The sequence below is a fragment of the Curcuma longa genome, chromosome 3, assembly GCF_044706935.1.
Source record: "Curcuma longa cultivar G26 ecotype Majalengka, Jawa Barat chromosome 3, ITB_CL_G26_1.1, whole genome shotgun sequence".
In the NCBI taxonomy this organism is placed as follows: Eukaryota; Viridiplantae; Streptophyta; class Magnoliopsida; order Zingiberales; family Zingiberaceae; genus Curcuma; species Curcuma longa.
This window is the reverse complement of record NC_133863.1, coordinates 1676181-1688758: the sequence shown is the minus strand read 5'-3', so window position 1 is coordinate 1688758 and position 12578 is coordinate 1676181. Positions and strand designations below refer to the sequence as shown.

Here is a 12578-nt window from a genome sequence, read left to right as displayed (position 1 = left end):
CCCACATATTCAGGTAAATTAACATTTCCATATCATGAGATGCTGTTCTATTTGCATGTTTAGAAACTTGAATATGGAGAGCTCATTCGTGAAAGGAGAATAAATCATAACATCAAAGCAATACATGTATTTGTCTGGATAGCGACACTAGGCTCGTTGAGAATTCCATTTTAAGCATCACTTGAGGATAACACAAACAAGATTCAATAAAGAAATTGTGCAAAAGAGATTCAGCAGAGACACAGCAAGTCTTTTTCTTAGGTGCTGTTAATTTTTAAACACAAAAGTTTTCCAGAGAATACATAAATGGAAGTCTGCTAAGAAAAGTGAAGCCCCAAGAGAAAGCAAGCCTAAAGAACAGCACAAAGCTGATCTCATCAACCACCTCACAACTTGCTTGTAGACTAAAGCTAAGGCAATAAATGTAGATTAACAAAGTCAGAAACTAAGAATCAATCTAAAGTTGAAAATGTATTTGTGAGTACAAGGAAGAGTCACATCATCTCCTCATGGGGAAGCAATTTGGTTCTTGATCCTGCTTGATCTTCTCACTGGAGTAACCACCTCGTCATCTCTACTACCCTGCACACCAGAAACAACAACTAATCAATAGAAACTTATTGGTGGCTGATGAAAATCTAAGGCCTAAGGGTATCTATCTATGTATTTAAAGCAGTTATACCTTCTTTTTACCAGAGAGCTTCTCGTATGTAGTGAAACTTCCATAAGAAATTGTTCCGGTTGAGAATGGCTCCTGGACACGTCACCGGACCTAGCTCGCCGTGGAGTCGAACAAGTGGAGAAGAAGAACTGGAGAAGAGCTTCGAGAGGCCTCTGAGACTTCCGGACCTGCGAACACAGAAGACGTCAGTTGGACGGCCGGAGGTTGCCCCGGCGCGACCACTCCGACGCTCAAGTCAGGAGCAGAAAGAGAGGAGGAAGAAGATGAACAGTAGGAGGACTTGAGCGTGTATAAAGAGTAGAGGTTTTTTTAGGGTTCGAGAGAGCAAACCTATACGCCGGAGTGGCTTTTAAAGAGAAGGTGAGCGTGCGTGTGCGTCACGTCACCATTAAAGAATGTCTTATCGCGATTAATGAGATGTCAGAGCCACTTGAGTTTTTTATCTTGTCGCTGTAAAAGTATTATCCTGTCAGCCTCAGCACATAGGCATCAGAGAGATAACATTAATGAGGGGGGGGCGTGGGCTTGTCAGAAGTCATGATAAGGTGAGCCGAGGTGTCACCGAATGGTGCGGGAAATGTCATGCTCGAATAGGTAGTCGGCTAAGGTTATGCCCGAATGAGGGTTCGGCTAAAGGTGGTGGCCGAATGACTACGCGGCTAAGGTAGTGACCGAATAACTATTCGGCTAGTGTGGCGGCCGGCTGGTTGTTCGGCGGAAGGAGGAGGCTGGATGGTCCCTTGACTGAGGAAGTGGCCGAATGGTCATTCGGCTGAGGGAGGGGCCGAATGACTATTCGGCCGAAGGTATGACCGAGTGGTTATTCAACTAATGGGGCGGCCGGACGACCAATCGGCTATGACTTGCCTAAAGGGAGACGCGAAGTCTTTTGCTGGCCCAGATGAAGCTAAAGTGAAGGGGTGGCTTGGGCTTACGGAGCGGATCCGGGCCAAGCCGGGATCAGACTCGAGCTCCGGCTGACGTCATCAGGGATATATACCGGAACAGAAATTGAAGAGGATGACACTGTAGAGTCCCTCCTCAACCTTCTCTTCTCATGGCTTAAAGTCTCTTCTTCGTTGTTCTTTCTGGTGGTTCTCTGCCGGCCAATAGAGGTGCTTTGCCACAAGCTGCTGCTAAATTCTGAAGGACCAGAATTTGCTAACAGTGTGTCCACTGGTGTATTTTCAAAAGGAGAACCCCTGTATAGAGCATAACTCTCACTACTGCCTGATACAGATTTGGAGGGCACCTCCCCTGCCTTTGGTACCTCCAGCTCATCCATCTTAGTTGAGATATTCTTCTCCTTCATAAGAATGAATATAATAGATGCAACCACAAGAAAAATGGCCAAGAATAACCCTGCTGCCAATTTACCATTCTTCGCATAGGCTTCAAGTTCATGCAACTCAGGATTAATAGGGATCCCTTCATCAGATGCCAAAGGAGTCTCCTCAGCACTAGAACGCTGTGTTTGAGAAGCTGAGAATGCAGCCACACTATTATCATCTTGACTCCTGACTGCTTCGTCTTCAATTTCAAAAGCATTAGTATCCTGTCCATTGCTGATCTGCTCCACCTCAACAACATGTTCATTTTCATTTACATCAACTCCACCCACTTCCATTTTGTTGGCATCATCCCCTACAGTTTTCTTCCCACTCTCTAATTCAGAAAGATTACCTTTTTGCATATATTGGTGAAGCTCAGACCTAGTTTCTGCCTCCAAAATCACATCACTTTTTCTCAAATCTTTGGTTAAATATATTCCACCACTCTCATGATCAGTCCATGCTCCATCCTCTAGCTCATTTAATAATGAAGCATCTAATTCATGCACTTCCACATATCCATTAAAAGCCTGCTCCATTTCACTGTTCACAGCCCCATCTTCTAATGGAACATCCACTGTCAGTAAAGATTGCTCCATTTCATTACTCTCAGCGGCTTCTTCTAGTGGAACATCCACTTTCAGGAAAGGTTGCTCCTCAGTATCATCACCAATCTGTTCAATGCGGCTTATGTCTAATCTCTGCTCTAAATTTGAGGCTGTAAAGTTAGCAAGGAAAATGGGACCAATCTCTTGTCTGGGCATGGTAGTCACAGTGACATAATAAACAAAGGAATCTAATGACCAATGGCCAAATCTCCTACCCAGTTCCCTAAGATTAGTAGCAGATATATATTCCTTCATATGCAAATGGTCAATGGCTTGTCCATTTGCTAGGATTTTCAATACTGAAGGTGACAAAATAGGATATCCTCCGAACAAGCCAAAGACGCAAGCAATGAGAAAAACCAAGCCACAGGAAGCAAAGATATAGCCCCAAAAGGATCGACCTTTACCACTGGATTTGGTCTTGGATTCAGATTCAGAACAGGGATTTTGGCAATATTCCCTTCCATCACTTCCACCTGAGAGACAGGAGACTCTTCCTTGCATTTGTTCCGAAGGTTAGAGGATAGTTCTTCCTCAATTGGTCCCTCTGAATCATTGCAGCTCTCGGATGAAAAGCTGTCCTCTAGACGCTTGCTGTCTCCCACGTTAGTTAATCCACTGTCGTCAAACCAGTAATGCTCGTTGCGGGGATTCGGCCTGTAGTGAAGGAACCGCGGCCTTGGAGAGAGGTAGTTGGTGTGAGGATCATAAGGAGGAAGAGTTGGATCGGCATCCAAAAAAGCAATAGCAGCAGTTACCGCGGACGTGGACCGAGATAATGAGCAGGGAGAGGATAGCACACCAGAGCCACGACGGTTCTTGGCCTCAAAATCCACATTCCTTGGCTCGCCGCACATTCCTAATGAATCACCAACCTCCTTCCCAAAATTTTCATCCTGAGTAGCAGGAGTCTCCTCCTAAGGCCTATGCCTAGGGCCCAGATTTAAAGCAGGAGCCCAAAAAAATTTAAAGTATTTAGGGTTAATGGGTAATAGATGGTTAAAATCCGATCCGGAAAATCTCGCCGCGTCCCGATATCCCCTTTATCTCCCCTCTCCTCGGTCGACGCGTTCTCCCCTCTTCTCGACGTTCTCGTTCAACGCCGATCTCACAGACTTCGACAGTTCGACTCTTCATCTCCCTTCTCGTTCGACGCCGACGCGATCTCCCCTCATCAGAGGCGCGAGCTCAAGATAGCACTGAGCACCTCCGTCCGTTCGACGCGAGCACTGAGCTCAAGCCCCTCTGGCCCTCTTCTTCGACGGTTTTCCTTCCTCGCCGGTGAAACCGCGAGGCTCGCCGCCTCGCCCCTCTGACCGTCTTCCTCGCCGGCGAAACCGCGAGGGCCTCGCCCCTCTGGCCTCTGGCCGTCTTCCTCGCCCCTCTGGCGGCTAGAGTCTGGCCGTGACTGTGAGGCTCTCCAGTGGCCGCGGCGAGGCTCGCTCCTCTGGCCGTCTTCCTCGCAGGCGAAATCGTCTTCCCTGCCGCGTTGGATCCGATTACTCCGTATTTGGGCGTCCTGTTTACAGATCGTTGGATTCCTTGATTGCTGTTTACTCCATATTTGGGCGTGGATCCGATCCGGTAATTTCTTTTCCTTTTTCCAATATTATTATTGCTGAGATTTAGCTTTTAGATAGTAATTTTTTGTGTTTGATCCAGCTGTTCTACGAGTCTTTTGACGAATCGTTTGAGAGCAGTGGATCATTTGACGGACTACAAAGGTAAATTATTTCTGTTTTATTATTAATTGTTAGTAGATAGTTCATTATTAGAGTAAATATTTATCTTTCAATTTTTATTATTATTTAAATATAAATATGTCTACTAAAAATATGATTTTGGACATACAAAACGCATGAAAAAAAGAAAAATAGAAGAATTTAATGAATCTCAAAAAGGTGCACTTGATAAATTTGTTATTAATAATAAAAATCAAAATTTAGAAAATAATATAATTGAAATTTTAAATGAAAAATCAATTGAATTAAAAGATAATACTAAAGAACAAAAAGAAATTTGTCTTAATTTAAACGAAGAAGATAATACTAATTCAGAAGAAAATAAATCAATAGATCTCAAAAATAATAATACTGATAAAACTCCGTGGGCATGAGCCGCCCCTGTCGGTCTCAAGTCCGAATAAAAAAGGGTGAGAGAAAATTTTTTAAAATAATACCATTCATTTTTTAAAAAAATTCGCCTAGAGCAGTGGGCTTCTCCTCCTGTACCGCCGGAGGCTCATCAGGAAGCGATGAGAGAGAAGATCGGACGGAGGACGTGGCAGCCGCATCATTCTTCTCCGTCAGGATTTTCCTCCTCGGAGCCGCTGCAACGGCCTTGAAAGCGGCGGAGATCGTGGGAGACATGAAGTTCTTGGCCCCAGCTTTATTCAAAGAAGCACAAGAACACGCCGCCTTGGCAGCCACGGGCCTGCATGCGCTGTTGAAATCCCTCTCGTTCTCCTTGTGATCAATGACCGACGCACGAGCAGACGGGGACGGCGACCGGCAACCGTGATTGCTCAAGTGGGAGGACTCTGTGCGATTAAAGAGAGACAACCACAACAAAAACTCAAATTTTTTCCCAAAGATGAAGTAAGATTAAACGGTGTGGAGCAAGAAGTGTGTTGCGAGAACTTACCGGTGAAGGGCGACGGGATGGAGGGGCAGCTCTTCCCGGCGACAGCCACGTCGGGTGTTCTTGATCTTGATGGATTGGGGGAAGGCGATCTCGTCCATATTGCAGCCATTAGAACGGCGATTGGAGACTGCAATCTATCTTGTGTAAACCCTTCCTTCTGTAGCGAAACAAGGAGGAGATCGAGGAAGGCGGTAAAATAAAGAAGGGATCAAATGACACAGCTCGAGTGATGCTGTAACGGCTAGATTTATTTCCTATTTAATATTAATGGATACATTTTCTGGCTCTGGGTCAGTTGACAAATTGGGAGGCGGGTAGATGTGGGTAATCAATATATGTTGACAAATTGCATCACATCGAGCATCACGTGCGACTGTTGGGTTTTGGATTCGCAACTTTTAAAAATTTAGATTCGAGAGGGGACTCGTATTCGACCGTTGCTGAATCTGACCGTTTCCCCCGCAGCAATCTTGAGATCACGATACGCCTATCCTAACTATAAAAAAGATAAATCCTAATAAATCGTATTAACTCAATTTCTGGGGATGACTGATCTAGTCTTACGAAAATTTTCCATCTAGTATGAGATGGAAGTAAATCTATAAATTATAATAATAAAAAAACATCAACAGAAGCAATAGAGCTGACAGTGAGGCATGTCGAGAAGTTGAGGGAGCTGAGCCCTTTGTATGAGATGGTCAAGGAGGGCACGATCGAAAGAGCATTCAGTGGAGCAAACACTAGTTGTAGGGAAGCTGTTCTTGCTGGAGAAATTCCACATCTCTGTATATCTTCTTCTTATGCTGCTGCTCTTTTCGTTTCATCTCTTTTCAGTTATATGTCTTAAATAACAATTAGGTTTAGTAGAATCTGACCCAAGTTTTTCTATTTTTATGTATCTTAATCGTTTATATTTACTAGTTTACATGAAATTTATACTATAACAAATTTCGTATTTAGATTTTGAACTCTCGGATATTCTTTTTATTATATTATGGCTGTAAGGAGGAGAAACTGTAAAAGATTCAAATGGCTAATGATGAATCGAAGAGAGTGGAAAAGAATTAGGGGTTAATTTTCATAATTGTAAACATCTAGACGTTTTCATAATTACAGAAGAGAGCTAATTTTTTTATTAGGAATTATCTTGATCATGCTCATTTTTTGTAGCTCAAAGCAAGATATAATTTATCAAAATAAAATTAAACTGTCAGAAATTACAAGGCAAAATACTTATTTTCTGGTATGTAAAGGCAAAATAGCATTATCCAAATACAAACTCTACAAAAATACTTTTCAAGGGATATTAATTTTAAATTAAAAAAGAGTTACTAAAAATTCCATTGCCGGGATTTGAACCCGGGTCGCCTGGGTGAAAGCCAGATATCCTAACCGGACTAGACGACAATGGATGTATGCTTACGGTTGAAGAAGTTTTACTAATATATACATATTTGAAGTGTCATTGTAATTTAATTTGATTGTGAAAGTTATTCTCTTGACTAATGAACATTTGATGGGAAAGAAAAAGTATTATATATTTTCCTTGCAAAATAAATAAATTTCTTTTCCTTAAATAAATAACTTGGTACTTCTGATATCCATGTCACCTTCATCGAGAACCCATGGATGGTGCTAGACGTCTTAGCTACGAGTTCGGCGCCGTTGATGAGCTCCCTGTAGGCTGCCACGAGCCAGATGAAGCCTGGTGGCGATAGGCACGCCGATGATGGATCTCCTTCACGGTAGGCTTTATTGTCGTCCCTGATGGCGATGAGGTAGCTGCGGCGGACCCAGCCGACGATGTAGAGGAAGAGGAGGCCAGGAGTCGGGTGATGAACTCGCCCAGTGCCTGTGGTCGACGCTGACGATGAGGTGGGGCAGGCTGTCGGAACCGCAGAGGAGGCCGAACTTGCCGTAGTTGTCTAACAGCCGCTGGGTCTTCTCGATGGTGGCCTTGAGCGAGCTCTCCAGCTTCTTGATCGACTGCTTTTCGCGCTTGGCGAAGGCCTTCTACTCCTTGCAGGGGTTGAGCCCGGAGATGTCGGCGGCGGCGGGGAAGGCCTTGAGGGGCGAGGCGACGGAGTCTTCTTCTCCTCCGTGTGGGTGTCGGGCAAGATAAGAGCAAGTGACGGAGGAGAAGCGAGCCTTAAAAGGCGACATCTTTGGGCTTCGGCGCGACGTATTTGGAGAGTGGGGTCCTTTTTTTAATCGAATCGCCGGCGTTTTATGTTGATTTTTTTATCAATGTCGGACACCCCACTCTTACACAACTCTTATCGACAATAATATAAATCTTGTTTCATTTAAGAAAACATCCATGATTGAATAAGTAAGCCATGCAAAAGCTTGCCATCAAACAAGAAATCTGATGTTCACAGACCTATCACTCATCGTCACCGATTACAAGGCTGACTCGGAAATTAAAAGGGGAAATTTCGATCGTAACAAACGAATGGTTTGCTCTAGGCAAATCACATCAGACAAAAGACAGAACCTTACATTACAGTCGTTACATTAACTATTGCAATTTCCAAAACTGTACCGAGTATTCTTGCTAGATACCTTATAATCAAGCGAATTCCAAATAATCCCCCAAAGATCTTGAAAACCATCCAACATAACTAATTTTAGCACCCAGCAAAATCTTTTCTTGGTTTGTAGGAGCAGATAAGGTATCTAGTTTCTCATGGGAGAAACTAGCTTAGGTACAGCATAAACATTTGCAGCTTCTGTAACGTGGATGATAGCAGAATCAATGTCAGTAGGCACTCAAAAAAAAATCTATGAAACGCAAAACAAATGTAACCGACTTTAAAAAATCCACATGACATGGAAATGAAAAGGGATCATAGAATTTTTTGCAATATTTCCCTCAATAAACTTATTAACATGGTAAATCACAAAAAGGAAGCCTATAATGTAATGCGCACTCTCTGGACTGTCAGCTCCCTTCTTTGTCGATAGTATTTTGAAAGATTTAGAACAATAAACAAGTACTGGTCTCTCCTTAAATTTGCATATCTGCGGTTTAGTATATTAAGCATGATACTAGTTAGTAATATGGCTCATTTGAACTAATAATTTCTTCTTGGTAAATTTTTGGAGGCTAAAGGACTATCCATCCAAATTGCAACGGGATTGCAATGTGTTTGTGATTCAAATGGACCGACAAAATATGTTGAAGTGTCAACCCTTTCTAAAGTCTACATTGATCTATTCTAGAATGCACAAGCTATCATGTAGGAAGGGCGAATGTGGTATATATTTTCTAATATAATCAACAAAGAAAAAGGTGATGCCTACACAGGGTTATTGTCCGTTTGGATGGGGTACTCTCACAAAGGCAGACCTTATCAATCGAGCCAAACCCCCCACTCAAATTGATTAAAAACAATATAAAGGGTTCTTCTTCTCTGGCACTCAGAGGTTGGGGTTCTGAGAGTTTAAGAGTTACTGAGGATTAGAAGCTTGGTGATTTTGCAAGTAGACATGTATTCCAAAGGCAATGTTTCAAGAAACTGTGCTACATCACGTCAAAAATTTCTATCATTGAGAAAATTTCCTAAAAGTGCCTTGCCTATCATTTAATTCTTATAAATTCTATCTCCTTATATTATAATAGTGAATGCGATCACGATGTTTTGAAAGTTAAACTGCTAGCAAATCAACTCCAAAGGCTAGCAAACCCTGAGGTTAGGAAGTTCAGATTCATCTAGTGAAATTGATGCACTTGAGATTGATTTGCCAAGTTGCCAGTCTGTGGAGGATTGAATAGATTAGGTCAGATTAGAATAAGATTGCAAGTAACAATATCCTGCTAAAGTAAAAGGTGGAGTTCAATGAGCAAAAGTACAAAAGGGTTCTACAAATAAGCATGATGATTGACACTATAAAGGTCGATCATCATGGGCATCGTCAACAGGGAGAGTAACCAGGCTGATTGGCATGTCATAGTTCTAGTTCATCAGCTCATTAGGATTTTCACCTTTAAGATTTTGGTTTAAGGTTTTTGGTGGAGTGGATGTGTGGTGCCTTTAAATACATTTGCACTGGATAGAGCTATGAATATGGGCAAGTGCATGAGGATTTCAAGCCGGTTCAAGCAATTAGAGTGAAAACCAACCATCAACAATGAACAAGGAATAATCATCATCATTTGTAAAGGTAGTTGTTGTGCTACCATCTTGCACAAGGAATAATAATTGAAGTAAATATTAGATAAAGAGAAAAGAACCTGAGATAGGACAACATATTAAATTTCTAGGCCTGGTTTCTGTTGAGAAGGCCTTGAAAAGACAAGTAAAGATCCCTATCTTTGGTTCCAAATATCTCTTCAGCCTTTCTGAGAGTTTCCTGCATAAAAGTAGACAGAAAAGGAAGTCCTAAACCTGTAGATGGATGAAGTAACCAATAACAATTTGTGTTGTAGCTAACCTCACGTGATTGTCTATGAGCATTAAGTTCTTTGATGTTAGCTAAAAATGCTCCAAATTGTTCATATGAGAGGCGGCTCCTGAAATGAGAATATTAAATGGCACGTAAAAAGAACTGCATTATTTAGTTGTGTAGATCGAGCCAGGGCATCCAGATACCTAGCTTGCCGGAAGAATTCTTTTCCATCAACTCGCGAACGACCTAAAATATGTTTAGCAATCTGTCATTAAGCTTCAAAGTTGCAAGAAAAGATAAATTTTTTCATGGATGGAAAATTGTTCTTCCAAAAACTAAGTTTCACACGTATTTGAAGCATCAAATATCCTAAAAAGTACCAAAAAAACCTTTAGGCAAAAGTTTATAAATCTTGATAACTGAGAACTTTCATATCTCTGTTTGCAACTACACAACATCAGGGAGTATTATACATAGATTCCACAATAAAAAAACCAACAAGTACAGACCTGGAATAGAGAGCCCACGAGTTGGAGAGTTAACAGTTGATGACTGCTTGCTTGATGGATACCATGGTGACATGGCAGTTAGACTTTCGAAGTGAGTATTTGTTGGAGAAGCAGTACCAGAAGCATATTTTGGCAAAGTAGCAACTGAAGTTTTTCTAGGAGAACCACGATTGGATGCTACTTTTGGTGTAGCTGTCGGGGGAGTGAGCCGAGGAGGAATAGGTGGGGTCTTGGAGGTTTTCTGTCCAAAGGGCTTAGTTGCTGTTCCAAAGATTAGGAAAGAATTATCAACAACTGAATTTTCAAGTATAAAAACAGCCAAATATTACTTTTTACAATTTATTGTCATGCTTCCGATGTTCATTGGTTCACAGACAGCATGGAGTGGCTGATGGAAACATCATCTTTAACAATGTAGAATGAAGATTTTGAAATCACCATCAATAAGAAGAGGGCAAGCCTAGTTCAAACTAAAAGCTAAGGAAACTAACATCAAGCAAAAGTTCATACCTTTGTACGAAGATGCATGGGCAATTGAAGAATCATCATTTTTTTTGTCCACAGTATCTTCTTGTTTCTACAATAGAACAAATAACAAGTAAATTATTTTGAAATACGAAGACTTTCAGAATACCATTACAGCTCCAAGTTTGTGATAATGGCCATCCTGGATTTAGAATAGAGAACTAAAAAATGCCGTACTATGCTAACATTTGTAGTGTGCTCACTCACAGGCAAGTTCTCATCATTTAGTGACTGCATGAGTTGCTTCTTGAATGTCTCCAACTGCTCAAAAAGTATAAATAATTAGAAAGACATGTAGGACGTAGCTAAGCAACTAACAAGTGTATTTTAAATAAACAATAATGCAAATCTTCATCAGAAATGAAGGTCATTTGTTTAAAAATGACAGGAAAGAATGCTATAAGTATGCAACAAAATCAGCATCTCTCATCAAGTTTCAAGGAAAATCCAACATTTGAAACTTACAAATCTCTTTCTGGAACAATACAATGTGTGTCCCAGCTCAAAATCCCAAACATTCAAAATCTTTGTACAAAAGTCATAGAGGCACGGGGAAGCACATGATAAAAATTGACCTTTGTTCACAATCATGTTGTTTTGAGTAACATTCATCATGTCAAACCAGTTTACCTCATTCGAGTTGAACATGTTGTTTTGCAAACCTGATCAATTCGAATTAGAAAATGCAAAACTGATAAGTTAACTGATGGGTTTCAATAGAATCAACATAGCCTCAATTCTCATTGCTAAGCCTCGCAGAGGTAACACGGAATCACTCGGACGTCTCCATGCTAATAAGCATACGTATATTGCAGCCAGTCTTTTGCAGCATAAGGAACGATCTTCCTTTTTACATGTGACTCCAAAGAAAAACAGCATAAGAAAGGAGACAAGATAATCAAACCTTTGCTAAATCACGAGCCAACTTCTTTGATGTCTGCGCCAATGAGTCCCGCTCGTTAGTCAGTTTAATCTTCATCCAAAAAGGGAGAGAAAACATCGAATTTCACTCTCAAATGGATAAAAGAATAAAAAACTAGTACCGCTCGACCGGGAACAAGACAGGATTAGTAACTCACGTTCTCCTCGAGGGCGACCTTGAGGCGAGCGTCCGTCTCCTGAAACATACATTCGAACTGGGAGAGCCTTTCCTGGAGGTCGGCGATGGTCCGGTCCTTCTCCACGACGCTTTGCCTCAGATGCACGGCCTCTAGATCCAGCTTGGAGACCCGCGACGCAATCGCCATGGAGGTTATCTTCCGCGCGAGGTCAAGCTGCTCGTAAGGATCCGTAGGGATCACCGCCAGGATCTCGTCCGGGAGGTGAAACTCAGACCCTCCGCCTCCGCTCCTGCCTTGCGTCATCGCCGTAGTATCAAGCTCCGAACAGTCAATCGACTTCGGATCAACGAACGCTGGCGAAGAAAAGCAGAAACCCTAGCGGGTCAGGAGTTATTTGGGAACGTTTGATTTCAAACTGTCTTTTTTACGGAAGCTTGTGACCTTTGACGACGTCGCCAATACCACGGCGCTTGGTACAAGACGGCCCCAGGCTGGGGACCCAGCCCAGCCATCACAGAGAAGGTGGATTAGGGTTTAGATGGGGACGGTGAGGAAAGGAATGTGTGGCCGTGTGGGGGGAGGAAATTCTGAAATAGTACTCGGGCCCCGTGAATTATAGCCAATTGGAGTGAAGGTACACCAACATTAGAATCTTCAACGGAACAGTGTGGAGCAAATTCAAATTTTCCAAAAGCGCCACTTTTAAATTCGTGAAAAGTAAGGTTGAAAAAGAAAAAGATATAGCTATTATAAAAAAATTGCGACTTGTAAAAATAGATTTATTTATCTTTCAAATTTCGAGTTGGGTTTTGAATTTATGCTGAAAT

General features: G+C 41.9%; 1 protein-coding gene, 1 non-coding gene and 2 pseudogenes across 3 annotated transcripts; all 4 read right to left on the bottom strand.

Annotated features, from left to right (window-relative positions):
• Window positions 1-507: 507 nt before the first annotated feature.
• On the bottom strand, window positions 508-5373 carry LOC141822666 (uncharacterized; annotated as a pseudogene).
• Window positions 5374-6256: 883 nt separating this feature from the next.
• Window positions 6257-7658, bottom strand: LOC141822989 (photosystem I reaction center subunit III, chloroplastic-like; annotated as a pseudogene).
• TRNAE-UUC (transfer RNA glutamic acid (anticodon UUC)) lies at window positions 6603-6676 on the bottom strand. The gene has a single exon. It is a non-coding gene; the product is annotated as a tRNA-Glu (tRNA).
• On the bottom strand, window positions 7589-12128 carry LOC141823997 (uncharacterized protein At4g15545-like). Of its 2 annotated transcripts, none has more exons than XM_074711212.1 (9): window positions 11770-12128; window positions 11595-11663; window positions 10868-10951; window positions 10676-10742; window positions 10166-10426; window positions 9860-9902; window positions 9702-9780; window positions 9502-9620; window positions 7589-7996 (listed from the first exon to the last, which is right to left on the bottom strand). In XM_074711212.1, exons 1-8 carry the CDS (start codon window positions 12052-12054, stop codon window positions 9528-9530), a joined length of 981 nt encoding a protein of 326 aa, XP_074567313.1. In that variant the 5' UTR covers window positions 12055-12128; the 3' UTR covers window positions 7589-7996; window positions 9502-9527. The 2 variants fall into 2 exon arrangements, with proteins under 2 accessions (XP_074567313.1, XP_074567314.1); XM_074711213.1 differs by having other exon boundaries at window positions 10898-10951.
• Between the last annotated feature and the right edge of the window lie 450 nt (window positions 12129-12578).

What these genes read in the sequence shown, in the direction of transcription:
- LOC141823997 (XM_074711212.1), bottom strand. Translation starts at nt 12,054, where the DNA reads ATGACGCAAGGCAGGAGCGGAGGCGGAGGGTCTGAGTTTCACCTCCCG. An exon ending in TCGTGGGCTCTCTATTCCAG is followed by an intron (nt 9,903 to 10,165) that starts GTCTGTACTTGT and finishes AACATATTTTAG; the next exon opens with GTCGTTCGCGAGTTGATGGA. An exon ending in GAATTCTTCCGGCAAGCTAG is followed by an intron (nt 9,781 to 9,859) that starts GTATCTGGATGC and finishes TTCTCATTTCAG; the next exon opens with GAGCCGCCTCTCATATGAAC.